This window comes from Oreochromis niloticus, linkage group LG5 (assembly GCF_001858045.2).
Source record: "Oreochromis niloticus isolate F11D_XX linkage group LG5, O_niloticus_UMD_NMBU, whole genome shotgun sequence".
Classification (NCBI taxonomy): Eukaryota; Metazoa; Chordata; class Actinopteri; order Cichliformes; family Cichlidae; genus Oreochromis; species Oreochromis niloticus.
In genome coordinates, this window is record NC_031970.2 from 27,252,679 (window position 1) to 27,276,919 (window position 24,241).

At 41.7% G+C, this 24,241-nt stretch overlaps 1 protein-coding gene across 5 annotated transcripts in view; it reads left to right on the top strand.

Annotated features, from left to right (window-relative positions):
- The window catches only part of plxna1b (plexin A1b), a 176,727-nt gene extending 153,064 nt beyond the window's left edge, over positions 1-23,663 (top strand). For 2 of the 5 annotated variants that reach the window (XM_013269156.2, XM_013269157.3), the window contains exons 19-32: positions 1,706-1,849; positions 3,104-3,338; positions 6,485-6,633; positions 7,925-8,181; positions 10,710-10,776; positions 13,557-13,703; positions 14,122-14,281; positions 14,686-14,789; positions 14,989-15,097; positions 16,615-16,805; positions 18,923-19,092; positions 19,410-19,622; positions 19,709-19,859; positions 20,158-23,663. In XM_013269156.2, coding sequence (XP_013124610.1) covers positions 1,706-1,849; positions 3,104-3,338; positions 6,485-6,633; positions 7,925-8,181; positions 10,710-10,776; positions 13,557-13,703; positions 14,122-14,281; positions 14,686-14,789; positions 14,989-15,097; positions 16,615-16,805; positions 18,923-19,092; positions 19,410-19,622; positions 19,709-19,859; positions 20,158-20,253 — 2,193 coding nt within the window. In that variant the 3' untranslated portion in view covers positions 20,254-23,663. The remainder of the gene's footprint in view (positions 1-1,705; positions 1,850-3,103; positions 3,339-6,484; positions 6,634-7,924; positions 8,182-10,709; positions 10,777-13,556; positions 13,704-14,121; positions 14,282-14,685; positions 14,790-14,988; positions 15,098-16,614; positions 16,806-18,922; positions 19,093-19,409; positions 19,623-19,708; positions 19,860-20,157) is intronic. The other 3 variants (XM_005469287.3, XM_013269158.2, XM_003441399.5) reach the window with 3 other exon arrangements.
- Positions 23,664-24,241: the final 578 nt, after the last annotated feature.

Here is a 24,241-nt window from a genome sequence, read left to right on the forward strand (position 1 = left end):
TTGCTTTACATCCATCACATTCTTTGTCTTTTTATTCTTGACTTTACTCTTGACTTCTTTTTCTTTTTTCCACTAAGCCCTTTGTCTTCTTTATGCCTCTTTTTGTTCTTGAGTCATTCTAATAATCTTCTCTATCTTGTTTTAGCCTCACCTGTCTCTTCTTGCATCACTTTCTTTGTGCCTGTGTCTCCTCTTTCACATAGTTTACCTGGAATGGGTGGAGAAATATGTTATGAATTGAGTTTGTAATTGTTTAGTATTAAAGCTTTTTACGAAAGGTTACCCTTTAAAGGTGAGGGATTAATGTCCCCATATCCCAGGACTCGAGGATAAAAGAAGGTTAGTTGAGTGCTGGCATTCACTTGACATACAAGAAAACAGTAACGGCAGATGCATGTAGCAGTGTGCTAGTAATATCGAGTATTGTCAACAGTGTTAACAAATCAATCTCTCAAATAGATAATGAAAAATTATAACCAGATGCCTCCCAGTCAGCTTCCAGTGCAGCTGATAAGACACTGATGTGCATTTGAGATGATTTGCTCCAGACATTTCTGTATAGGCTCTTCCCTTTCGCCTTTTTCTCGCGTTTCTTTCAACACATCCTTCTTTTACATGTGTCAGCTTTGAGAGATGTGATTTCTCCACCTGCTGTCTCCATTGGGTTTTACAGACATTTTTAAAAAAAAAAGTTGCTTTTAAGTTGCTTTTCAAAATCAGTTGCAAAGGGAAATAATGTTTATAAAGTGGGCCCATGCATTGCTGTGCCACCTGCGCAGATTTTATACGATAACTTCTAAAGAGAGACTTCATAGGCATGTTTACTCTGAGCCATAGAGGCAGCGCGCATTTGAATCCAGAGCGAATTTACCCCTCCCACTTATGCTGCCTTTTGTCATGTCACCTCTCCCCTTGAACTTCAAAGGCTTTCAGGAACGAGGGAGGAAATTATCACGCAATTTCATGGAAAACTAAAACCTTTTTTCTCTCAGCCAATCTGGGTGGAGTTTCAGAATTAAGACTCATGAGTCTCTCCTCTGTAACTTTAAATATCATCATAATGAAATGCTCTGATTGCCTTGCCATGCTCCCGGTTAAAAAAGAAAAAAAAAAGCTGCAGAAATAAGCTGCAAAGAAACGGCATCCTATTAAATAATTGCAGACAAATTAGAAGTCCATCAAAATTTTCCAGCAATTAATTCCCCCACTTTGGAAAGCATGGAGAGCATGAGGAAGGGTAGGTGAAGATGGCACAGAAGCAACTGGACTCAATACTTTTAGTGCATCCAACACATTTTTTTGAGTCTTTCGACAGCTCGCTGTGATGTAAGCCCTCAGCTGAATCAATGAAATAACACCACGAGTGTTAGTGTGTTAGATTAAAGGAAAACAGGTTGGGACCTCACAAAAATCAAAGTAATAGTCATATTTGCAGACAGTTTAACTCGTGATTTTGGTTGGTTTCTCTGAGAGGTATTATCTGGCAGCATCAGAAGTACTGTTGCTATGGTTACCTACATTTTACAGCACCTTGCACATCGGGCAGTGGATGAACTGTTGACATATACCTCGGAGCCAATCAAAGACAAGTGTTTGTTTTACCGTGGTCATGGCTCCAACTATGTTGCTTTTGTATAGTTTATCTCTTCATATAAACCACCATACCCTGACTGTGTGTAAGTAACTTAAGTGTGTCTGTTTCCAGGGTCGTAACCTAATTCCTGCAGCCCCAGGAAATGCTAAGCTGAACTATACAGTGCTGATCGGGGAGACGCCCTGCATTCTCACCCTGTCTGAGAGCCAGCTGCTCTGTGAATGGCCTAATCTGACCGGAGAACACAAAGTCACTGTGAGTGAAACTTCAGGTCTATCTACATTTCTGTAATGTTTTCCCTTTGTGTGCTCTGTCTCACTTCCACCCCTGATTTATCACAATCTGAGCAGATCACTGTGTCATTCAGGTTTAAGGGTTTGGATACAGCTTTACAAAACCTGAACATCATCTCTCTCTCTCTAAGTTATATTGATTCTGTGTTAAATACCTGTTATTTCATCAACCTGCTTCATTTAGGGTTTTTTTGTAATTCATTCCATTGCTGGTGCATCTGGCGTTCACATTTCTCCTATTTTCCGCTACAGCCCCTGTTCCTTCTGCTGCTGTTCCGCTGTGCCTATTCATCACCCTTCTTTAATGTCAATCCACTTCCTGCCTTTTTATTCATTCATCTCATTCTTTCTTCCCCACCCATCAGACTTAAATCTCTTCAATTACTCTAGATTTCCTTTACCCATTCATATAGCTGCAAGCAGATGAACACACGTATCGCTTCTCTTATACGCTGGCAGCATTTGCAACTGTATTTATGTCTTAGAGGCTTTTGATCAGTCTGGTTTTGGCTGGCATCCTCCTTCGGATTTCAATAGTATTGATATTCAATAGAGACCAAAAAATGGCTAGTGGGTGTGATAGGTCTGTGTCTATTTTTACCCTCCTCTATTTGGTATTTCATAGACTTAAGCCAGTTAAAGATGAAATAAAAGGAGGATAAAGAAGAGGGAAAGAAACCTATCCAAATGTTGTTGGGTTTTTTAATTCCCATTTTCTGTGAGCAAGAACTGTGTGTGTGTGTGTGTGTCTGTGTGTGTGTGTGTGTGTGTGTGTGTGTGTGTGTGTCTAAAGTAAAGCTGTATGTTTTTTTTGCTCATTCCAAAAAATTGTCCCAAAGCACAGATATTGACAGACATGTAAAGAGTTTTGGGGAATTTTAGCCTGACCTTGGCTTTACTTAGCACAACTTGATTTGCCAACATAAAATTTGAAATATGTTTTGATTGTATTGTAGGATTAAAATCATCATGTGGGATACATTTGTGATTGTTACAGTTACACGGTGCAAGAGTCATACATGGCTCTTCATACCTGTAACACAGCTAATTTATTTCTTAGCTGATAAAAAGAAAAGTAGTTTGCAGCATCTGCTTGGAGCTCGTTCACATACTGTTCCAACCAACCTGCTTTTGTTCTGCGTATGTGTGTGCGGTCTTTCATGCGCCTGCTCTCCAGGCAAAATAGTATACTCTTCTGAATGTGTCTATTTCGTAGGTGCGTGTTGGAGGCTTTGAATACTCACCAGGGACACTGCAGATCTACTCAGACAGCCTTCTCACCCTGCCTGCCATCATTGGTATCGGAGGAGGAGGTGGACTCCTCCTGCTGGTTATCATTGTGGTTTTGATTGCTTATAAGAGGAAGTCGCGGGATGCCGACCGCACTCTAAAGCGATTACAGCTGCAGATGGACAACCTAGAGTCTAGGGTGGCCCTTGAGTGCAAGGAAGGTGAGTCGAAACAAAACCTGTGTGTCAGGGGTGTGATGTTAGCCACTCAAAATGAGAAAACCCACTTTTATGATGTTGGTATTTCCTTGTTTCTTTCCATTTCTCTTCCCACGTACTTCTCTCATCTTTCTCCACAAATAACTCCCATGCCCCCAAATAACTTTCTGTAAATCTCTCCCTCACTGCAGCTTACCTAAAAAGCTGAACAACTTCCATTCAGCAGTCCTATCCATTTCTCTCTCTGCGCTCTCTCTCCCGCTCTCTGTTTCCCCCTCACTTTCACTGCCAACTGTCCCTCTGCTGTTAGGTGGCAGCAGTGTGTGTGTGTGTGTGCGTGCGCGCTCGCGCGCTTGGGTATTGGTGTGTTTCCAGAGGACTACTTTGATCTGAGCCAGCCACCAGATGTTGGCTCTCCACCCCATGAGAGAGCTGCCTGGCTGGCCTCGCTACCATCCACACTGAGAGGGGGAGGGCTAGATGGAGGTTAGATAGAGACAGGGCACAGAAGTGTGAGATTGTAAGGAAGGAGTGGTTTGGCAACTGCTGAACCGGGGGGGGGGGGGATGGAGAGAAACTTACACACCAGTACATTAGCATATATTCATTTGGCAGGAGATGGCATGGATTGAGTGAGAATCTGCTGATGCTGTTGTGGGTTTGTCTGGCAGGAGGGAGAGGAAAGCAGATGGGGAGAAAGGGAAGGAGAATACTGATAACTCTGATCATTGCAATGCGTTTGAATTTGAGATCACTTCACTTGTTGCATTTCTTTAGTGAATGTCAAATATAGTATGTATGTCATACAAATGTTGTTGTTACTCATTCCACTGACTTGTTGTGCTTTTATTAAATATAAAAATATAAATTTTCATTCAGAGGTCAGTTGAGATCCCAGCATAATATTGCATTTTTATAGTGTCAAGGGAGATTTAATGCCACACCTGAATATCTGGATAAAATACATGTGGCCAAGTTGCATTGTGGGTCATGTAGGAGCCAGGTTTTAATGTAAAAAAGGAAAAAAAAAAAGATTGGAACACAATAGCTTTATTTATGCTGATTTATGATAATTGATTTACTGTGGCCACAACCTGGGATTATCTGATTAGTTTCCTTGTGTCTTGACTGTCAGTCATCTGTTCAGAGGATGATTTTGTGGTTTGTTTTTTTCCTTTGTGTGCTATTCCTTCATCTCACCTGATGCTCGCATCTTTACGTCCTGCTCTTTTGCAACTACTTCCAATCGCACAGACCTAAACTCACATTGCAGGTCATACTGTGATTGGCTGGGGTGTGTAGAAGTGAGTCCATGTGCCCTGACCCTGTCTGTCCCTCTCTGTCAGTACTGTCTGGAAGACAAGAGGGTAGATTTGGAGTGGGAGGAGAGTGAGGCAGATAAATATGGCAAATAAGTCATGGGAGTAGATGGGAGGCAGAAGAAGAAGAAATGGACAGGAAAATCATGCAAGAGGTGTGAAAATGAAGAGAAAAGAAATATCGGAGAACAAATTTCAAAATGAAGAGAGTGTGTGGTTGGATGGGAAGATGGAGGATGCTAGATAAATATGTAGTGGCAGACGGAGCTGGGTGGACAAATAAGAGGACAACATGGAGAGAAAGAGTGGAAGGGACTATTTGAGATGAATAAGGAATGATGGAAATAAAGTCCTTCTATCAAGAAAGGCTCGCAAAGAGAGTTGTGTAGAATAATGCTGAGAGGGGGAGAAGGAGTCCTGCAGGAAACTAAAAGGATAAATGAGAGAAAGATGGAATGATGTAGTTAAGAGGAGGTAACCATAAGGGGGAGAAAGGTGACCTCTAAGATGTCACTTTGAAAGGAGGAAGGGAGGGAGAAAAGAGATTAGAAGAGAGGGACAGGGTGACACAAGCCATCTGTTAGTCTGGGCTTTGCTTCGTTATTTGTTTGAGTTGTGTTTCTATGTGTTAGTGTATTTTGGATGATGCTATAGGGCACACACACACAGAGCTGTGCTAATAGAACCATATAGCTGTATATTTTCTCCTCAAGGGAGTTTTATGTTTATAAAAATAGATTTGGGGCAGTCCACCAAAACCATTAGCTGTATACACTATTGTATGTGATGTGTGAGAGAATGGATTTGATCCCATATTTTCCCTCTAGATGTGGCTCGTGAAGCCAGTGGAGTATACAGAATGGGGTCAGAACACACACTTTGTGGGAATGGAAAAAGTGTGAAAACATTGACATGTGCGTTCACATAAATCATCTGGGCACAAGGTTATGTGTTCAGCTGTGGGGTACAACAGAAAAACTGTGTGTGTGTGGGAATACAAGCATGAGAGGTGGCGGTGTGTAATGTGTGTGTACTCACAGGCTTGCCATGTGTGCAACTGCATCCTGAACTCCCCTCCAGCCACTGAGCTGCTCCACAATACTTTCTCTATCAGCCCTCTCTCCCTCCCTCTTTCTTTGCACTCTTAGCACAGAGTGATCCCATAAGGCTGCTTTTCACTGCTGCTCTTTGAGACACCTCCACCTTCTCTTCATATCATCCATGTTCCTTTTTTCTGTTCCTCCTCAGGAATGTTTCCAAACATCAGATTGATGGCATGACAAGCCAAGATCTTAAGTGTGATTATTTTGCAAACTATGATTCTCTTTTCTGCATGTTTTTCCCCAATTTCTGACTATTTAAAAATACAAATTGAAAGTATTTAACATAGTAATAAACACCTTTAAATCTTTAATGCCCAGCTTTACCCCTTAGTAGGTGGGGGGGTTAGGGGTTTTTTTCCCATTCGACTCCATCCAGTACTTATAAAAACCAATCAGAAGGTCTCAGTTTTCCAGGAAAATGTTTCTGCAATGTTTTTGCAGATGAACAGATGTCTTTTACATCTATTAAGCAGTGGTTGGTTTGGGATATATAAGAAAGAAGTGTGACAAGTCATAGTCATTAAGTGTGTTTAAATGAGCGCTTTGTGTTGTGCAAGTGCTGACAATGCTAAACACTGCACAGAGCACCACTTACAACCAAATGTGTCATCAAAATCAAGTAAACAGTCTTGTATATTGCAGTCTGCTCTTTATTTCATCTTGAGAAATGTGTCTCTCTTTTGAAACTTAAAATACATTTGTAAGCATTTCCTGTTTCTTTTCTCAGCCTTTGCAGAATTGCAGACGGACATCCATGAGCTCACTCAGGAGCTGGATGGAGCAGGAATCCCCTTCCTGGACTACCGCACCTATGCCATGAGGGTCCTCTTTCCTGGGATTGAGGACCACCCTGTTCTCAAGGAGATGGAGGTACGGGTCAGTAGAGAGCACCCTGCACACATGCACACGCACAAACACAGGATGAGGGAACGTTTCATAGATTTCATGTAGGTGAGATTTTAAAATCATGTCAGATGTAGGTGATCTGAATCCAAACCATCTAAAACTGCATCTTAGTCCAAAATATCAGACAGATGGGTTCAAGTCCAAACTAAAATAAAATGTGTGTATAAGTAACTCTCAGGACAAACTCTAGTTTTGTGTAATACAGTCGAGTTGTAGCTGTTTTTGGGGGCAGTGTCTGAGCTCCACTAAGACTCCGCACAAGTGATAGATTGCCTCTACAGTGCTGAGCCTGTTTGAGGCTCCTGAAAAAGCAGTGTTCACATGTTCAATAAAACACACTCCGCTCTACTATTGTTCGTTTCTCAAGAGGGAACACTCTATTACTCACATGAACTCGAGCGCTGTGGACACTGTAATGCAAGATGCACCTGTACCGCTGTCATTTCTCTGTACATTACAGTATCACGCACACATTTACCTGGAAAATGCATGCATGGTGCACTGACATGCACATAAGGTTATGACTGCAGAGACAAGCTTTTGAGGAATTCACTATCTGCTTGTGCTATCAACTGTATTCCAAAGGGATAGTGTAGCGCAACATTGGATTTTCATTTGGATGGCCCAGGCAATCGCAAGCCACAATAGTGCGCTAGCAGGCAGATCAATTTCTTATTACTGCCTAAAGCTCACATTCTCACTTCAAGCCTCACTTTCTTTACATGAGAAGGGAAGGCCTGCCAGTTACGTTGAGAGAAGAAGAGGGAAAAGGGATGAGAGTGAGGGTTGTAGGATGGAGGGAACTGGTTCAGCAGTAGGCAGGTTTGCAAAGCTGCAATGTGCCGTTTCCTACATGCATGTGGAAAATATAAGAATATTGACATGATTATGCATGGAGAGAAAATAGAGGGTGGGTCTTTATTCATGTCATTTGATAAATCTTGTTTTAAAACATACTCATGAATCAACCAATTCATCATATTTTCAATTTTTTCATGTCCCTTTATCTATTTTTTTTCTATATCGCTATCTTTGATCTTTCTTTACTCTTTTCTACCAACCTTCTACCTTCCCTTTCCTTCTTCGTTGTCTTCTTCTGCTCTGTGAATTGTATGCTTCCTTAAAACTACCATGATCACCTCCATTCACTTTATCCTCTCCTTGTCCAACAATTGACTGCCTCTTTTTTTCTTTACTCAACACTCTCTCTCTTCTCCCAATTCTCCTTCCCCTTCATCACCTCCGTCCCCCTCTCCTTCAGGTACCCGCCAATGTGGAGAAGGCCCTGACGCTGTTTGGCCAGCTACTCACCAAGAAGCACTTTCTGTTGACCTTCATTCGCACACTGGAAGCGCAGAGGTCCTTCTCTATGCGAGACAGGGGCAACGTGGCCTCCCTCATCATGACAGCACTGCAAGGAGAGATGGAGTATGCCACCGGTGTCCTCAAACAGCTCCTGTCTGACCTCATTGACAAAAACCTGGAAAGCAAGAACCACCCAAAGCTCTTACTCAGGAGGTACAAAAAGCAGGAAATAAGAAGGGGAGGGAAAGGGCTTAAACCTGGCTTTGGGGGAAAAAAACATGCCACACATGCACCTGTTAGTTGCAGGTTCGAGTTTGAGGAAATGCATTTGTGTGTGTGTGAAGCACCCTAACAAAAAACCCCTGACCAATTATATTAAATTCAACAAAAAATAAGGAAATAAAGTGGTGTTAATTTTTAATTTCATCATGTCAGTGCTGCTGCACATTCAAATAATCCACGTAATTAGACCTGTTATAGCACTAAAAAAGGGAAGAGGAGAACATGAACATATATTCTTTGTCAGAGTTTTGAGTGATGTATTTTTTTCAGTTTGCGGCTGAAGTTATGAGGGAGGAAGGCAGGGGACAGTGACTGCAGCTTTTAGAGGCCTGTGTGACGTTACCTCCTCTCTATTTCTCAACCCTGTCCCTGTCAGAGAGGATTACACCCCTGAGCACACATACACTCCCACTGGAGCCACAGTCAGACATGCTGCTCTCTCGTTTCTCCCAAACACACAGAGAAAGATGAGGAGGGGACAAAGTACAAGAGATGCAGGGGATGCAAAGAGGGAGAGGAGGATTTACAAGAGTTGGTGTGAAGAGTAAAGAGAGAAGGATTTGGTAGGGAAAGGGGAAAGTAAGAAACAGGGGAAGGCAAAAATGAGATGTGAAAAGGGAAAAGGTAGCGAGATAAAAGTGGCTGAAGTAAAAGAAGGTAGTGAAATAGTGATTGACAGAAAAAGAGGGCAAGTGGCTGGAGGGAGACTTGAGCTAGAGGGAAATTGATGAAGGGTGAAACATATAGAGGAGAGATGGTAAAGAGGGAGAAAGAACAGGGATGTTGTTGGAAGGGTAGTACAGAGCAGATAGGCAGAAGGAAAATGAGCTACTGCTGACAGCCGAGCAGAAAAGGATACACATATTTAAGGAAAGACACAATTAGAGAAATGGCCTGTCTCCAAATAAATTGGAATTAGACATTAAATGATAAAAAAAGTTACTTTTTTTTTCTTCTCCTACTCCTCGGAGAGATATTTAATTAAAAATCTAATCAAATAAATGACTCTCAGCCAGCGTGCCTGTGTGAAGTCTTTTCCAATCCCCTCTTGGGGCGTATGGTCACAACACGCTGTCCCTGCTAACTACACTTGCCTCAGGAGTCGGCGTTAATAAGCTCGGCAATTGTTACACATGGTTCACCCTGTTTAGGTCTTCTTAGTCAATAGATAGATGTAAAAGTCCTCTCCCATGGGGATCTCCACCTCCTTTGATGAAATAATACTTTTGCATTGGGTGCAGTTGTTTTGCATACAGTGCGTTTAGATTCATTGTCTGTGTGCAGCTGGCAAAAGACACAAATGCATCACCGCTTATTCCCATGCGACATGTTCAAAAATGATGTTCAGGGACGTAGATTAGAAGTTACCAGTGGACGTACACGTGCTCAGAAACGGGGTTTGTCCAGGTTTATTCGCTCGTTATGTTTTCTGTAACTGCGTTCTCCGCTGCCTCATCATTCATTCTCTATTTTGCTGACAGCCATGAAAAAGAAAAAATGCTCTGCATCCATTCAATAACTCCAACAGTCAAACAGGAAGGTTTGAGGAAGCGTAGGAGTACGTGTCTCATTTGTGCTACAGGCCTTTATTGGTTTTTACTACTACATTGGCCTAGTTTCCAGAGTTTCCTCTTTTCTGTCTTACTATTTATTGAGCATGAAAAATTTTCAGCATAATGTAGCCGTCTTCACGTTTCACACACGGCGCCATCCTAATGACCAAACCACTAATATTTGCGATAAGTATTGGAACGTGGCCCAGTTAGATAACCTAGTAACACAGGTGTACCCCACATCTATCTAAGAGAAAACAAAGACCGTTTCTAATGTGAAAAGCATGAAAGTGTGGCAGTAACACAGAGAAAGATTTTTTTTTTTTGCCCTCCTGTTTCCACCCACATACTGAGTGCTGGTGTCCCTCTCAGGTATTTAACAAATTAGACACAATAAGTCATTTAATTGCTCGGTTTTCATTTCATACACTTGTTGCTCACGTGTTTGCTTGACACGCGCACGTGCGGAGGTTCCCCTCATTACATGGCAGGGTTGTGATTAACGAGAGAAGTTAGTGAATTATACTAATTGCTGTATTTTTAATGAAGATTAGTGGGTTTGCCTAGAGGTAGTGTGAAGAGGGGATGGAGCAATGTTAGAAACTGAAGGATTTGCTTTCTTACATCAATATATATCTTTTTCTTTTTTAAAAAAAGGGGCTTTGGTTGTCTGAAGATTAACTGCATGAAGACTGATAATGTCATGTATCTTTGACATGCAAGCATGTTTCAAGTGTTTATTTTTTGACCATAGATTATAACCAGGCGGTCCAAGGTGCCAAAACCTCCTCATACAGAGGCTTTATGCTCCACTTGTGGCACATACTACTTTGTCTTTTATTTCCAGTTCACCCTCACCCATTACCCTCTCCTTTCTCTCTCCCATTCCTTTCATCGCTCTCCCAGGACGGAGTCGGTTGCTGAGAAGATGCTCACCAACTGGTTCACCTTCCTGCTTTACAAGTTCCTCAAGGTAAAATTGTCCCAGAGGCACACACACAGATACACACAGTTTCAGAAGCAACTGCATCACCACTGTTTGAGAATTGAAAAATGTCTCGCTAACACGTGCACACATTCACAGCTGCAGCATTAGATAAGGCAGAGGCAGCAGGATTCCTATTCCTTACCTCTGCCTTTCATGTGGTAAATTCTTCTTTTTACCAATTGAGGAATCTGCGGAGTCTGAAGCACTGTTCAGACACAGCTGGCCATGTTGTTGTGATCGCCGTAGACTGTCGCACTAACCTGTCCTTTCTTTGTCCCAAGCTTGATTCTTTTAGAGCCAGAAAAGTGTCTGTGTGTATGCATGGCTGTGTGTCTGGATGGCTCTTCAGACAGTTGGGGCTTATCAAAACAGGAAGCCGCACATCTTACACATCTTATTTCTCTTCTGTCTGTCTTTTTGAAATCCTCTCTCTGATTTCATATCACAGGGACTCACTATAGCTTAAAATGTGATAAATTCTTGCTTCCACACACACATTCTCAGCATTCAAACATTGCTGCAGCTAATCAGTTAGCAGCGGGGCCTTAAACCCCCGCCAGGGCAGGCATTCTGGTGGACAAGAAACCAGCCAAGCCCTCAGGGATCCCAGTTAGCATCTGTGTATGCGAGTGTGTCCGTTCTGGTTGTGCACGCATGTGTGTCTTGGCTCCAAATTAGAGACTGGACGGCGAGAGTGTGGTTCAGTAAAAGGGGAGTGGGTTATCAGAAAAGCTGTTAGGGATTTTTTGAGCAGCTGTGTTTATGAACTTTAGAGGAGACGAAAATAACAGAGAAACAATAAAAAAAAACAAACATGGAAGAATGTAGAAAGAAAATGGTTAAAAAGAGGGCAGAGGTGTTTTTGGAGGGTTTAAAGGGCGTGTAGGGAAATATGGGTGGGGGGTGGGTGGGGGGGGGAGAGTACTGAAGCAAAGAGTTTCTGTAGCTAGCAGCAAGATTACCAGCCTAGCTTTCATCCAACCTTTGCAGCTCAATGCCTTTCTTTCGCCTGTGTTTTTGGGAGTAACATGAAAGAAAGGCCTGGAACAATTTCAGAGTTCAGCCAGGTGTAAACAGAGATGGGTAAAGGTCAAGTAGTTGTTCAAAGAGATGGAAGAGATGGAGCTTTTACCTACCAAACGAACAGGAGATAGAAAAAAATCCTTTTATCCATTACCCTATTCTAAGCATTCACTTGTCCTCTGTTGCACCAGCTTGTGTGGGATCACATGGTAACTTTATTCTGCTATAGAGAATTTTAGACAGATTATAAAATGTGATTGCTTTAGATTAATTCAATGAAGAAATGGCATATATTATAATTAATTTAACAGGACACTAAAGTCAAAAACACTATAGCGCAGTAAAATGTATGCACGGCGCAATGCTTTTAGAAACATATAGCATCAGTGCTGCTTTTCCTCACTGGCACCATTTGAAGGAGACAGAAGGACTGAGACGCAGCGCAGAGCTGGTTTGTATGCTGCTAGACAGAGAGGACGTCTGCCAGTGTGCTGTGTTTTCACCATAGGAGGCAGGCAGTGCTAGATTATCCCACAGAGTTCATCTGACAGCTCACCAAGATGACTGACTGGCGTTGATGCATGAACATGTCCAATGAAGCTCGGAGGGCAGCACTTGCAATATTCGGCTTTGCCTCAAGGCACAAAGCTGCAGACTGAAAATGTGACTCACTGGTTAAAAAGCACTAATGGGAACATTATCACACCATGAACATTTTTAAATACACACATATATATATATATCTATATATCCTCATTTCACATTTACGTCATCAGTTTTGTCTGCAGTGGTAAATGTGTACTCGACAAATTGCTTGCTGAGATCAGAGAATTGCACAGCATTGCAACACTAAGTTATTCTAAACAAGATAGATTATCTAAAGCAGTAATTCTCAGTCTTTCTGACCTCTGAGCTGCGAGTAATTAAATCATAATTTAATGCATTTTCATCAGTGCACCTAATTTGAAGGTCATAAAATATAAATATATCCCAATTAGTTAAAATCAACACTGTGCAGTGTTAAAATATCAACAAAAAGTCGGGAAAGACGGCACATGACACCTGTAAGGAGAAAATACAAAGCCATACAAACAGGCAGTGCTTAGTCTGCAGGCCTGCTGAACAAGTGAATGGAAAAGAGGGGAAATAGAAACGAAGTGTGAAGAAAAGAGAGACGGGCAACCCAACATCCCAGTGCTTGTTGCCCATTTGACACGTCTCACACACCAAAGTGCTTCTCCCAGCGTTTTTCACCCCTCAGTCGTTAACCTTCTATTAACTTCTCCATCAATTGCCACTCACTCACACTTTCTATAATTTCTCTCCTCCTTGCTCACTCACTTGCTCACACACACAAATAGAGGCTGTTTTTTCTTCCCGAGGAAGAGACACAGGGGAGAGGCTGGAGGTTGTGTCAGGGGAGGAAAAAAGGGTTTTTGTGTTGTTCTGTTTTTAGCGTGCTGTTAGCCAACACAAGCCGTGGCCTTGTCCTTTACTGCTTCGCCTGTGGTTGTCTTAAAGAAGATTAGAAATATAATTGAAGAGTTGCTCTGAAAAGCTATGCACTTTTTGCTGTTGTGTTTTTTGCTTGGAAAGTTCTTGAACAGTTCAGTGTTCAGTTTTCGCTTTGTACAGTATGTCTTTCTCTCCTTTTTCTGTTCTTCATATAACCTTTTGTCACTTTTCCTTGATACCTGTCTCTTCCTACTTCATAATACAACTGTGTGTCTCACTTTTTTAAGGAATGTGCTGGAGAACCTCTCTTCATGCTGTACTGTGCCATGAAGCAGCAAATGGAAAAGGGACCAATAGATGCAATCACAGGAGAAGCCCGCTACTCTTTGAGCGAGGATAAACTCATCAGACAGCAAATTGACTACAAGACTTTGGTCAGTACTCAAAAACATACTTTGTGGACACAGACGTTTCTGAGCAAGGTCGTAAAGCAGATGCATGCTTACAACTAAAACAGTGCAATGTTGCAGAGCTGATATTTGTCCAGTAATTTTGGAAAATCTTCTTTTATCAAAAAAGGATCCAACCTGCTAAATCATTATTCATTTCCATTGTGATTACAACATCAAAAAAGTAGAAAATGCCTGTATCGATAGGAATAAATAGCTAGCTGTGCACCCCTTCTGCGCTTTAACACTGATTCTGAGGTGCCATATGAAGTGTTTCTTTGCAGGTCAAACACAACCACAGGGTCGTGCTCTAACACATCAATAGTTATTACTTCCAGTCTGTGCTGACCCTTTGGTCTAAATGTAACCTGTGCTCTTTCCCTTCTGCCCTCTGCCTTTGTAGACGCTGCACTGTGTGAACCCGGAGAATGAAAATGCTCCAGAGGTGACGGTGAAGAGCCTGAACTGTGACACAGTGACACAGGTGAAGGAAAAGCTGCTGGATGCTGTGTACAAAGGGACGCCTTATTCCCAGAGACCGAAGGCCTCAGATATGGACCTTGGTAAGGAGCTGGAAAACATGAACAACATACAAATATCAAATCACACGGAGAGTCATAACACACAGCTGCACTGTGGGAGATAAAGAGGGAATTGCTTCAAGAGCTCTCTGACACAGAAGGGAGGCACTTCTGACAGGAGTGGGAATTCGATCCGAAAAAAACATCTAGTAATGTGTTTAAAAGTCCCTAAAACTGTGCACTACACTCACTCTGAATTTGATCTAATTGCAGTAGATTAAGTCGTAGAAACCTGACTTGCTGTTTGGAAGTTTATGATGAGAATTGATTGGTGTGCCTAAAAGGGGTACGGAGTCTGTCTATGCAACATCTGTCTTGAAAGGGTCTTATTCCCTTTCTATTAAACACACACAACCTTACTTAGCGCTCCTGTGTGTGTCTGACAGAATGGCGGCAGGGCAGGATGGCTCGCATCATCCTTCAGGATGAAGATGTCACCACTAAGATCGACAATGACTGGAAGAGACTCAACACCCTAGCTCACTACCAGGTAACCAGCTTCTTAATACAGCACAGAATCTCATGACACTATGTTGGAGAAAAACCTCTTCGCTTCTTATTGATGGCATATTTATGGATTCTTAGGTTACTAATTAAAATGAAAAATCCAGAAATAAATTCCATGTGAGCACTGTGAAAGTTTCTTTGGCTGGACAATAATCTTGCTGCTGGTTGAATGTCTGCTTCAGGTGACAGATGGCTCAGTGATTGCCCTGGTACCCAAACAGAACTCAGCCTACAACATCTCCAACTCCTCCACATTCACCAAATCCCTCAGCAGATACGGTACGAAAGAAGGTGTGTGTGTGTGTTTTGTATGTGTGGAATTATAAAAATTCTGACTTGTTGATTTTATTTATTTATTTGCAAAAGTTGTGATGTTGTTCATAGAAAGAACCTTTAAAATCATCATTCAGAACCTTTCACGTGTTAATTTGGCATCTGTCTCATCTACATTAGCAAATTAGCTCAGTGCTTTTCACACCTGTTTACATGACCTGGGACTTGGTTCAAACTGTTCCACAAAAAAAGGTTTCAATTTACATACTTTGGTCCCTGGAAGACATTGAATATGATATTGCTAATCAAGTATTTGTGCCCCTTATCAGTAATATAGTAAATTTCTCCACACAGTGTTTTAAACGCGTTCCAAACCTTTGAAACAGTTTTGTGTCGGTTCTCGTCCTCTCCGCTGTAGAGGAGTGGGTAGTGGTTTACCAGCTGTTTTGCACTTTTACTTAAAAAACGCTTTATTATTACTCACTTACTCCACAGTTCTGTCCACTGATGTTTTCATAAATGATTACAGGTGTGATATTAGTTCACATGAAAATAAAAATCATGTCCTTCATTCAGCCTAAAGAGGCAGATCAGGAAAATAGAGCTGTTTTCCATCTGGTTATATTAGCTCTGTAAGCTCAGACTACTCGTTCTTGTGTTTGCCTTCCTTCGTCTAAATAAAGTTGGAAGATGCCTGTGGGGGGAAAAAACGTCTAAGCTCTGCCTCTGAGCATGACCACACCATGACTGTGTCAAACCTCAGCTCAGGAGTACTTCTATGTCACAGACAGCTACCTGAAGCTGCCCTTGTATACATGATAGTGCAGAAGACTGTTGAATGATCCCTTAACCTCAAACATCTGTTCAAACAAGTGCTTGGCCTTCTTGGGGGAAGCCATATTTACCATATTGCCATATTTTTAATAACAGGTTTAATGTTGTGAAGTAGATCTCAGTTCCTCATCACTTTCCCCCCATCCCCCCCTCTCTTCTACCTCTGTAACTATACAGAGTAACTCTACTCCAGAGCCTTGCCACTGTGACATACACATAATACTCACTAACACCCCCATCATATTTGCTCTGAACTTACCTGGTTCACATTCTGTCCTGACAATTTCAAACCCCTCAGTCCTTTGCTGCTTTGTCATGCAGCTGACAAGCATTCAAAGTGGAAGCGTTATGCTCTGTGTCACAGATATGACATCAATGTCCGACAAAAGGAGGGAGGGGGCAGGTGAGAGAGTGACAGACAAATTTATTTTGCAGTGAAAGAGTGACATGTAAGTAGAAAAAGCTGTCACATTTCAATAGTGCTTTTAACGTCACAGTCGGATTTTGCCGTCTTCAGCTATGCCAGATATTTCATTCGTGTCTCATTTGTTGTTGTTTTTCTTCTTATATAAATGTTTCTCCTTGAAATGGCGATTAAGACAGCATGAGTCATAATTTATAGCATTTAACGCACACAGCAGCATGAAGGTTTTGGCTCTTTGACTTACTTCTCCGACACGTCCTCCTTTATCTCTGTGCAGAGAGCATGCTCAGGACAGCCAGTAGTCCAGACAGCTTGCGCTCCCGAACACCCATGATCACCCCTGACCTCGAGAGCGGCACCAAGCTATGGCATCTGGTAAAGAACCACGACCACTCAGACCAGAGGGAGGGAGACAGAGGGAGCAAGATGGTGTCTGAGATCTACCTGACCAGACTGTTGGCCACGAAGGTAAAAAGAGGCTGCGTATTCTCTCACACACACAGCCTCAGCCAGAAGCCCGACTCCACCACATCCCTGTCATGTAGCCCATTTCCACCAGCAGCCCCTGTTGACCTTTGTTTGGTGGTGGTCTCTAAGCTCATTAACATTTTTCGTAACCTTTTCCACAAAGACACACATATGCAGAGTCTTAATTAGGAGGTTGACCTTTGACTATTGAGTTGTTTGGTTGGTGTTACTGGGCCCTCTGTTGGTGGCCTCGGGGCTTTTAGGCCCAGGCCAGTACCCCACGATCATTATTCACCTAATTCCTCCATGTCCTCCAGACCACACTGTGGAAACTGCCTCGGTTTTTATGCAGCATGTGTCCTCAGATGATGATCAGAGGTTGGTTTAAAGGCTGGAGTTGGGTCAAGTGTTTGTGTTGATACCGTGCAAAAACAAACGGCAGTCGATTTGTATTTCTTCCCCGAGTTGGTTGTTAACTACTACGGAGCAGAGTGTGACTGAGCCTCCATCTCTGTTAAATTAGATTGTGAAACAGAAACTATTTTATTTTCTTTAACTGCTCAAGCTGCTAAAGCATCAACAGCTTTTCAGAGCTATAAAAGAGCAGCTCAGAAATGGCTGTGAAGGCCATGCAGCCATATATATATTTGTGTACAGTCTAATGCACACGTTTCCTATAAAGTAAAAGCTTTTGCCCAAATTCATACTTCCACTAAAAGAAGTGATGATAAAAAAACATTATTTAAGGATTAATTTTGCAGCGTTAATTACCTTCAAGAAACACCTTTGTTTTATTTTTGCATTAATTGTTACAAACTGCACTTAAGCACAAGGTGAAGAAAACTAAAGTCATTAAGAGAAAAGCTCTTATTCAAAATGCGCCCATTTGGCTTCACATTTCCTGAAAAGTAAGAGTGGTTCTCTTCTCTGAATAATGGATTCCAATGATTAACTTGACAGTATAATATGATAAAATGTCGCCTTCAACACAAATGTTTTAGTCTAGTTAAGTGTCAGCATTTGCTGTTCAGACCAGAGCAACAAGGGGGTGGATAAAAAAGGGTTTTATTAGATGTATGAAAAGCCAAATTAGCATTTTTTATTAAACTTGTTAAATGTGAGAAATGGACGACTTTAATGTGTGAATTCTGGCACATCTTAAACACACACATAAAAACACGTGGCCTCCTGTTGGTTTCTGCTCATATACCACTGAATATAAACACACCTCTGCATTAATTATAAAATGTCATTTGTCCATACGCTAAAACCATGTCAGGTTCTTGCTCTCATTTGCAGAGCTCCCATGAGCCCCCAGCTATGAAACTGCAAGGTTAGCTGCATCAATGCTGCCTCAACTGGGAAGTGATTAACATACAAGCCAGAGGAGGACAAAGGGAGGGGGGGGGACCTAAAGTGTTGCAGTTTGTTCTTATTTATTACAGCCCCCACAGCTGTGTGTGTTTAGGAAGCTGATTTGTTAATGTGTGAACGAATACAAAACTGCAAATTCATCTTGTGGCTGCTTCAAAAAAGGTTTTGTAAAAGATGGCCTGGATGCTTGAAAACGGGACAAACGTGCCGAACGCTTGTGGGAAATCAAATCATTTCAACTTCAGAGAACTTTGTTAGGATTCTGAATTCCCCAGAGTTGTGTGATGTGGTAAAACACTGCAGAACAGCCTTAGGCTGAACTCTCATTGGGCCCAATCCTAAATACTGTAAAGAACACTAAGTGCTCAACATCATCAAAAACTCTCCCAAAGTTGAAGTACTGACAGTGAAGCAGAGTCATCCCAAGTAGCTGCTACTGACGGCCATTGCCTGCAGCCACGACAGCAAAGAAGAATGTGCAAGCAAAGGCAGTTGTGTAACTGGACTGCTGAAACATTAAGTGTAACGGGGACAAAACACTTATCTCTGTATCTATATGTCCATCTTTGGAGAAAAAAATCTTATGTACACAAACAAACTGGCACATAGTTTTCCACATTTCTAAAATTTGTTTCACCACTTTTTACATTTAGTCCCCAAATGCTGCTGTTTGGTAAAACCCCCAAAGAAAATGTCAACTTGTGTAGTAAAACCTCTAATCCAGTGTTGATTCCTGTGCTCAGGGTACGCTCCAGAAATTCGTGGATGACCTGTTTGAGACCATCTTCAGCACAGCGCACCGAGGCAGCGCTCTGCCTCTCGCCATCAAGTACATGTTTGACTTCCTGGACGAGCAGGCAGACAAACACTCCATATCAGACCCTGATGTACGGCACACTTGGAAGAGCAACTGGTGAGTTTGCGCGCGTGTGCAAGCTGTGAAAGGGCATGACTGGCAATATTTGATTGCTGGTTTGTGTTTTGTTGGCATTGGTGTTGCTCAGTCGGAACAATATTGGACAGTAAGCCAACAAATATGGAACACTTTTACATTGTTAGTGCAGCAGAATGCACCACGCTTGTATTTTTCCCTGCCAGTTCTAGTATCTAATCACTCGAGACTGCTTGTTCAGTGTGTATGCAGCTTAATGCACTGGTGTGGTATCTCTGCACATTAATAGACCAGTCCCTGTAGCTCTGCAGCTCATCCTTTTTTCTTACTGCTTCCAGTCTTCCACTGAGGTTCTGGGTGAACGTGATCAAGAACCCACAGTTTGTATTTGACATCCACAAGAACAGTATTACAGATGCCTGCTTGTCTGTGGTGGCTCAGACCTTCATGGATTCATGTTCAACCTCAGAGCATAAACTAGGGAAGGACTCGCCTTCGAACAAGCTGCTTTATGCTAAAGACATCCCCAACTATAAAAACTGGGTAGAAAGGTATGTAAGCATGGCAGATTAGACGTGAATGTTACATTTGTGTGTTTTGTTATATTCAATACAAATATTCAACTGTTTTCGTCCAGGTACTACTCTGACATTGCCAGGATGCCGGCTATCAGCGATCAGGACATGAGTGCCTACCTCGCAGAGCAGTCACGCCTGCATGCTAACCAGTTCAACAGCATGTCAGCCCTACATGAGATTTACTCCTACATCATCAAGTACAAGGACGAGGTGAGATTTAAGTCTTAGTACTACCTAAGAGAAGGAAAGAAAGCTGTACTAACGTACATACTAAATACAAGCTGTTACTTTTGTCTGTATACAAAGACGTACCTTCAGTCTTATTGAGATTTAAGAGGAGGTTTGGTTGGGCTAACTGAATAAATTAAACCAACTTTTGCATGCTTTATGACCCAGCCATGTGGGAGTCCTTATTCATCCTTATGTAGGAATAACATCTTTGTGCTTTGAAAGCAGGAGCTGTAAGTTTTTGCAGCATTTGCTGACCTCTAACCCCTTTTCCCCCCAGATCTTGTCAGCTTTGGAGCGAGACGAGCAGGCAAGGAGACAGAGACTGAGGAGCAAGCTGGAGCAGGTCATCGACACAATGGCGCTGACCAGCTGAGGACCATCGAGCACCTCCTGCTCCTCCTCACTCCTCCTCTCCATCTGTCTCTCTCCCACGTTCCTCTCACCCAGACAACAAACAAAACTCCAACCCCCAAACAATACGACAGACGAAACTGCAAAAGGACCGAGGCAGTATACTGCAAAATGGGGGGATTCGGCAGAGATGGGCGGGGCCTGTGTACGCTTACATGTGTATGTGTGTGTGTTTGTCTGCAGCTCCATACAGTGTGTCTGTGTGAGAGGCTAGGACACGGGACGTTTTTTCACACATGCATACATGGAGAACATGTCGACTCGACAGCATTTGATTATTGTGGATGTCGGTGTTTGTGGTTTGCTTGATTTTGATTTCAGGAGTTTTGTTGTGATGACGCGATGGTCACGAAAGAAACAACGGAAGCCTGGAAAGAACTCCATATACGGCATCATTAGCGGAACGGACCAATCTGTGATGAGCCAATGGAGAGAGGATCTCTCTAGGTCATGTGACTCCAGATGTCACAGTTAGAATTTTTTTTCTTTTTGTATAAATGTAATCAACTGCCCACTCTCTGATCTCTCGCCACTTGTATTACTGCTGAATTTGCACAATTTACAGAAACGTTACAAAGCAAGACTATATAGATATTATATATAAATACAGCTACGTTTTTAAAGAAAGATTAGGGAGTAAACTTTTTTCTTTTCTTTTTTCTTTTCAATCCAACAAATACAATAAAAATAAGACAAAACACGATTTGATATTACGAGTACAAAAAAAAGTGGACAAAAAAAACAACGAAAAAAGAAACAAAAAAGTCGTACTGTGCCATGTTTTCTTTGAATGTTGTTTAGTGCAAAGACATTTTGTTAGATGGAATGTGCTACCATATGATTTTAAATATGAACATGCCTAGTGACTGAAAAGAAGTTTTTGAATAACAACCCATCATAGGATCCTTGTTGAAAGTGACAAAGAAGACACACAAAGTCGCCCGTCTCCACATCTTCCAGGTAGAGTTCATGGTGTCACGGTGATAACATGAAGTTGCTGTTGTTTCTTATTCAATCAGTGCAATCTGTTGGTTTCACAAAGCCAAATATATACCTACAGGACGGTTGCTTTATCATGGCCACGTTGGTGTCTGTTTCTTTAATTCAAAGGTCAAGAGGTGACAGTTTAGTGGCTCGTGGTTTAGTGACGGAACAATGAAGTAGCTACATTGCACTACCTTAAATATTCCTCTTTGCTCTGATACCACCATGTCTAACTTTCCACAGGTCATGCTTTTGTGTTAGCCATCCCTGAAAGGGTCATTTTCTGATGGTTCTGCAGGAGCAAAGTCTTTATTATTTGCAGACTGTTCATTCAGGAGCCACAGTGAGGTCAAGTAGAACTTCACTGTGGAGAAACAAAGTCAGAAAAGCTGTTTCCAGCCTCAAGCCACTTTCCCCCTTTTTTTTCAGTTCCCACAACAGAGGTGCAAAGAAAAGACTTAGTGTTATTTCTCCACCTCGAGAACATATATGTTTGAGACATGGGTTTAAGCTTTCTGTCCACGAGGAGGGTATAGAAGTGTACAGAGGTGAGACACTTTGGTTCATTAGCTACACGAGGCTGAGTAATCCTCCTCTTAGCCTGCAGCTCTTGTTTCAAAACTAGCCTACTGCCATGTGTGGCTTAAGCTTTTTATATTACCGCTCTCATAAGAGGATTTCTTTGTTTCTGTTTTTTGAAGTCTTGAAGTCACGGTTTTTGACTTTATGGTGAGAAATAAGAGGGGTTTATTTCTGCTTGCCGAAAACCAAACTGTGGTCTGTATATTGGTTTTTTTTGTTGTTGTTGTTGTTGCTTCATTTGTAAATTGTATACTTTTTCATGATGAACAAAAGCTGTTTGCCATTTTTTTGTAATCAGGTTGTTTTTTTGGTTTTGTTTTTACTTTTGTTTGTTATGTGTAAATTGTACATTTTATGGTACGCAGAAGACAAAAGTCTCTTCAGTTTGCCTGAAGTTGAAGTACTTGACCGAACTCAAGGTTTATTTTCCTGATCTCAAGGATCAAAATGAAATTGTTGAATCAGATGAGCGTCTGTGTTGTCGTGATGGAAATGTGACTTGCTGCTTTAACTCTTGTACCTTGTTTTTCTATCAAACATTAGGGCTGTCATTTTATGCTGATCATAAATGCTGTCCAATCCTCTTTTGTTTACTGTACATGTCTGAGATGCAACATGACTCCTACAGCTGTATGTTTACGAGCCTGCTTCATCCCAGTACTCGCTGGGACTTGATAGCTCACTATGTACCTGCCAGTCTTAAAGGGACCACTCTGGCCATGCTAGGATAGAAATTTCTCCTTTTCATGTCATCATGTTGGTTACACGTGTTACATTATTTCTAATAGAAATGTAAACCTTCACTAAAATGTTCTTAGTCTATTATGAAAAACAAAGAGAAGTAATCATATTTTTGTTTTTTGTTGATTTTTTTCCCTTCTGACTTTTTACTGCATTCATACATTTTGGTGCTCTTTCTGTATAGATCACATGGCATGGAAATGAATGACCGCTGAGACTCAGTGGTGCTGTTAACAGCAGTCCTCTGAATGGTCTGTATGAGTGCAGTAGGGACAAATTCACTCACTCCCTCATCACACGGACAAAAACCAACTGAGGCTGTGGTGTCCAGCTGGTGATCTGTCAGGCTTTTCAAAGACACTTAGACATTCTCAATCCATTCTCAGGTTCATGCTCCATTTGTGTCCTATTCCACTCGTAGCTCCGTTGATTAAACGACTGCTGGGGGAGTCGTGCTTGTTTATCATTTGCATGGCTACTTGCCTTTTAAATTGACCTTCTTCTCAAGTCCACATGTATTTTTTTTCCAGCTGCCCTTCTCTACTGTTCATTTTACACTGTTTACTACAACAGCTGACTTGTGTTTATTGTTACTCGGTGGCCTAAGAGTGTAGGCTGTAGATTGAATTGCTGGGTTTGCTGCTGTTGTCACCCTTCAGAGTGAGTAGACTCAGCTCAAAGTCATGTTTAATTCTCAGCTTCATCACATTTTTGCCTTTTCAAACCATTGCTGAATCAAATGAAGTCCTGGCATCATTCTGTCTTGTTTTTCCTGCTCGCTTCTGATTCTTGGAAATTCATTATCTTTTTTTTTTTTTCTCCTTCAAAATGGAAGTTACATAGAACCCACGGAAACGCAAAGCAAAGGAATTTCAGATATAGTGGCTAAAGAATTTTAATACTACAATAACTGATACATTTTTAGAGTTTCAGACTTGAAGCGACTGTCACAAGTTTGCAGGTTAACATTCATTGTGTAAATATTCTGTTATTTCCTATTTTGCAGATTTACTACTTGTAAATAAACACGCATCAAGGAGAGATTAAACATTTTTTGCTAAATAATTTGTGGCTTGGATTTTGTTTGTTTTTTTTATTTTGTCTTCAGCCGTGTTTAGAGATGAAAATGTTGTTGTCGAGTAGCTTTGTTGATACATGCCTTTGCATTAATCACTGACACAGTCTGCTGTACACATAATTTGAGATCCCTAAAAGCCACTACTCAAATGTTTACATTTATGCTGACCCCCCCACGATGGACGATTGAGTCACCCTCACAACTTTAAACACAGTCTTTTGCCAGGAAAGTTTAGCTGTCTGATTTACTGACCACAAGTCCCTAGTCACACCAATGAAAGCATCACACGGTTACATCAGTAAGTAGTTTGATTTGGCAGATTTTGCACCAGCTGCCCTTTCTGACGAACCCCAAAGGGATTTTATGTCTCCTCCAGGATCAAACAGGTTTTTTCACTTGTTAGCCAAATGTGGAACCTCACCACACTATGGAGCCACACTAGCTGCACCAGAAACCAGCACAGTAAAATTCACCTGCACATCTTTAAAAATTATATCTTGTAAACTTCTGCACATCATCAGAACTACTTGAGTTGGAAAACTTGAGACAATCCAGAAGAGAAATC